Raw genomic sequence first — 4,782 nt, 5'->3', positions numbered from 1 at the left:
TATTCGGTTTGGATATTTCGGATTTTCGGATTTGACTCTTGAGACTTAAGGAAAACTTATTATGATCGAAATTCATGTGTTAGTTCCACAGAGGTAAATTTAAATCTTAATTGCTCAGTAAAAAAAGCCTTCCCGTTCAAATTAGGATTAACAAATCCAAGTCATGTCCAACATAGTAAATCCATACCAAAAAAAGCATTCCGGAAAAGTGGAAATGAACAAAATAAAATCTATGGAAATGAACGAAATAAAATCTAAGTAGTCATCTAGAAAAATAACAACGAACTCTGCCGTGGCCCGTTGGTGACACTAACGTGAAACTTTTGAGACATGAGAAGTAAGAAAACCCTATATTATATTTAATTTAGTAGAGAATTGTATATTGAACTTAATAGTTTAATAGTAGGGCATTAGGTACTAATCCATTGGACCTTTAGAAACTAGATTATTAGTACTGGGCACATATGATATAGGTAGGGCTACATATAAGGTATAAAATTTTTGAATTTTTGAATATCCAAAAATCCGTAGTACTAAATCCATATCCAATCCGAAATCCATAAATTTTAAAAATAAAATTTGAAATCCAATCCATAATCCAAATATCCAAACCAAATATTTAAAAAGTTCGGATTTTGGTTTGGATTTCGGGTTGGCCCAAACTGTGCTCACTAGCATCTTCAATTCAACTTGAACCATCTTGTTAGCAACAATGCATGAATGATAAACATGACAAAATGGTCCCTTATGTTTGGAGTAAGTTCAAAGGAATCCCTTAATAATACTCTTGAGCAGTTTTAGTCCTTTAAGTTTGTTAAAAGTGAAACACTTTGAGTTTCAATCCACTATTTGAGGAGAACTGTAGGGAAAAAAAATTGAGGAGAACCAACAAGAAAGTCTCATCAAATCCGCGAAATCACAGCACAAAAAAAGTTTCATTAGAACAAAATAACAGAAGATGCACCCCAAAAAGTTGCACCAGACTCTAGAAAATAGATCAATTATAGCAGAAACTGTTAAAAATGCACCACCAAAAGTGAGTTCCCAGCAAATCCTTTTTTCTTTCACTGCTCTCATCAAATCCAACATACAAAATCTGTTAAATATTTGATGGAGATCAAAAGTGCTCACTTTTGACAAACTTAAAGGACTGAAACTGATCAGGAATATATTCAAAGGATTATTGTGAACCTATCCCAAAAATAAGGGACTATTTTTGTTAATTTCTCCCCCAATGAATATAGGAAACAAAAAACTACTGCTTCACCAGCAAAGCAAACTTTATAAGTACTCGAATGAACGGTACACTAAGTACAGTTTTGAAGCATGCAACGCTCACAAAAAAAAAAAACAGATAAATAACAGAGCTCACATTATAAAAGCAAAGAAGGAATTGTAAAAGGGCCTTGATCTAAAATTATGGCGGAAGTAAGAAGACGAAGAAAACTAATGCTAACAACAAAACTAGATACCCTTACGCCTTTTGGGCTTTAAAGTTAACAATAAAGTCTTTGATTTCATCGCTAGCAGCCCTGTCGACTGCAGTACGTCCGTCTGCATCTTTGACTGTGTAATCTGCTCCGGCTCTCAGTAGCTCTTCGATTTTTGGCAAGTCGCCTTCAGTGGAAGCCATCAGCAGTAAAATATCGACCGGGTGTATGTTTTGGCTCAAAAGAGCCTCCATCTTGTCATATGTCCCTTCAACAGCAAGCATGCCCATGTAGTTGAAGTACTGCATGAAGTAACACGAAATTCAGTGAGTTGTTTCCATGATAAACAAATTCTCTTTATGAAACTTTGGCCCATCTACAGAAGACCAGCATATTACTTCCAGAGGAATATCTCCAACCAAAGAAATTTCTCATTGTGTCACATGACAAAGTAGTTTGCCATGTCATACATGGGCTCAAAAAGTCATACACCCGCTCAAAGTTTCAGTAAAAAACACGGTTTTGCCATGTCATACATGGGGGTTGACGAGGCACATCACTGTCAAGTGGAGGTGTCCAAATGGTCACTGGGAAAGTTGAGGTGTCCAACTGAAAACTGATGCCAAGTTTGAGGGGCTATCCATGCATTTGGCCCATGACAAATGCAGCTTGCCACGTTATGGTATAACAGTGTATATCATCTTGAAATGGATCTCCACAGTTTCGTTTAGTTAGCATAAAAGGATAGACAGAATTATCAACATATCTAAACAGCTATGTTGGTCGGACTCTTCAAAGATACTGACAATTATACAGACTGATCAAAGGGTTCAAGTACTCATCTACTCAAGATACCAGGCACTTGATCTTGAAGGAATATGCCAATGAACTTTAAGCAGGGGACAAAGCTGGGGATGGCAAGGTTCTATGTACTTGCATTTGCTGTTAGAATGCTTTGATGGCATAGAATCAATAGTTGACACGCACAAAATAGAAAGAAGGGCTCTTTGAACAACTCCGGTGCTATAGAATCTCTTTCCAGAAGAGGGCTAGTCTAAAGGCCTTGCATTATGGAAGAAAGGAAGGACAACAGGAGGGGAGTGAAGAGAGTAGGCTGCATGTGACAGATTACACCATGTCGATTGTTGTTTCTTTTTTACTTTACTTTAAATTTAGCTCATCAGATTCAGTAACATATGTTATACACATAGTATTTGAATCGTTGAAAAAAGAAAAAGTTATCACACAACTGTTTTGTCAATTAGAGTTTGTTGAATGATATTTCACAGTAACTAATGTAGCTTTGTTATTCATACAGCTCATGACTTTGCTCAAAAAAGAAAAAGAAAAAAACATATACGATAAACCACTATAGTCTAGTACTTGAATCACCTACATACAATGTTAGAAAAATAGGAAGACGGAATTGAAGAAGAAAGACTTTGAGGTGATACCACTGTCCTTAAAGAGATATTGCATGTATATTCTTTAGGGAGTAAGAAGCAATTCCCTTCGGGATTCAACAAAGCCCTAGTATACTGCAGATTTTTCTTATGCTGCTTCAAAAGTGTCCTTATATATTTTTAAAATTTGAGAGAGAGACTTTTTAGAATAGTTATGCCCTATAATGAATAGATTGTCTGTTCAATTTAAGACCTCTATATATTACAAACTATCTAACATACAGAGTCAAGATGTGGCATGTTTGTTACGGTTCAACTGACCCGGCATTTTCGACACAGAGTATATGTATATCATCTATGTAAAAAATACTAAAATTTTCAACAACTATTTAAATTCCAAACGCATAATTCCAAAAGACAAAAAGGTGCAATAAGTTCAATACTAAAAATTTACTGGTCGAACAATTCTAGTTCAAATCTTGAATTCGACTATGTACCTACATAAACAGTCAGATGTAAGCATGTTTGCTACAAGTCAGATTTGGTGATAGACATATATATCACCAAATACTAAATTCCAGAACCCATAATTCCAAAAGACCAAAATCACAATATCCAAAATTTTATGGTTGAACACATTAAGCTTAAATCTTCAAGTTACGCATTCACAACAAATATATATATCATCTATGTGCAGCAACAACAACAACAACAACATATCCAGTGTAATCTCACAAGTGGGGTATGGGGAGGGTAGAGTGTACGCAAATCTTTCCCCTACCTTGGAAGGTAGGGAATCTGTTTCCGAAAGACCCTCGGCTCAAGAAAAGTAGGGCAAAAGGTCAGATAAGAATTGACGAAAGTAAAGAAGTCATGGCACAATACTATAAATAAGCATTATGAAGAAAAGTAACAGTAACGGCAGCAAAAAGTATCATCTATGTGGAATGTACTAAATTCCAAACTTATAATTCCAAGAGACCAATTTTTTTATGGTCGAACACATTAAGCTTAAATCTTGAACTCGAGTCTATACATCATTTATGCAAAAATTACTAAAATTTCAACAGCCTCACCTCCCTCCGGTTCAAAAAGAGAGTTCACTTAGCCATTTGCACGCCCCTTAAGAAAATACTAACTCCAATGCAAAAATAGTTAATTTGACAAAATTACTCCTAACTTAATAAATATTAGAATTTGATCACTTAACACTTAATAAGATTAATTCATTCTTGATTTGGTAGCATTTAGAGAAAATAAAGAAACACACACCTGCTCAACATCATCTCTATCAAAATCATCACGAGATTGACTACCATAAACACCAGCAGTTTCAGCATTTTGTCTGAAATTAAACCAACAAGTAGTTCTTGAACCACAACTTGGTCCCAATCTACTTGGTCTACACCATCCTATATTTTTCAATTTTGAAACACCCACAAAGCAAGAATTCAACTTTACTGGATATGAAGAAGAAGAAAGATTGGTTCTTGATGAAGAGAAAGTTAAGTGGAGAGTACAAGGAATTGAGGCCATTGTTGTTTTCTGAAAAAAGTTAAGCTGAAAATCAACTACCTTATCACTATGACTGTTTTTTTTGTTGTTGGATAGAACGGTGTATATTTTGTTTATTAAATTGGAGTGAGAAATGGTAACAACAACATCAGAGTGGCGCAGCGGAAGCGTGGCAGACAGGTCCCAGGATCGAAACCTGGCTCCGATAAATGTGAAAGAGAGCAAGCTTCCCAAACCACTTTTTCATTCTTTGTTTCTTTTACCTTTTTCACTGGAATAAGATTGGGAATGGCAATTATGTACTACTAAAAATAGTTTTTGAAATTAAAAATTATGTTTGAATTAGGGGTGGCAAATGGGTGGGTTTGGTTAGATTTGGATTGGTTGAAAATGGTTTGAACAAATATGGGTTGGGTTTCAATCCGCCTATAGTT

General features: G+C 35.3%; 1 protein-coding gene across 1 annotated transcript; it reads right to left on the bottom strand.

Moving 5' to 3' along the window:
* Window positions 1–1,262: 1,262 nt before the first annotated feature.
* Window positions 1,263–4,438, bottom strand: LOC132628244 (protein LHCP TRANSLOCATION DEFECT). The gene is made up of 2 exons (XM_060344014.1): window positions 4,106–4,438; window positions 1,263–1,732 (listed from the first exon to the last, which is right to left on the bottom strand). The coding sequence occupies exons 1-2, from the start codon at window positions 4,367–4,369 to the stop codon at window positions 1,475–1,477; spliced, it is 522 nt and encodes a 173-aa protein (XP_060199997.1). The 5' UTR covers window positions 4,370–4,438; the 3' UTR covers window positions 1,263–1,474.
* Window positions 4,439–4,782: the final 344 nt, after the last annotated feature.

The sequence above is a fragment of the Lycium barbarum genome, chromosome 1, assembly GCF_019175385.1.
Source record: "Lycium barbarum isolate Lr01 chromosome 1, ASM1917538v2, whole genome shotgun sequence".
In the NCBI taxonomy this organism is placed as follows: domain Eukaryota; kingdom Viridiplantae; phylum Streptophyta; class Magnoliopsida; order Solanales; family Solanaceae; genus Lycium; species Lycium barbarum.
This window is presented reverse-complemented; position numbering and strand designations above follow the sequence as displayed.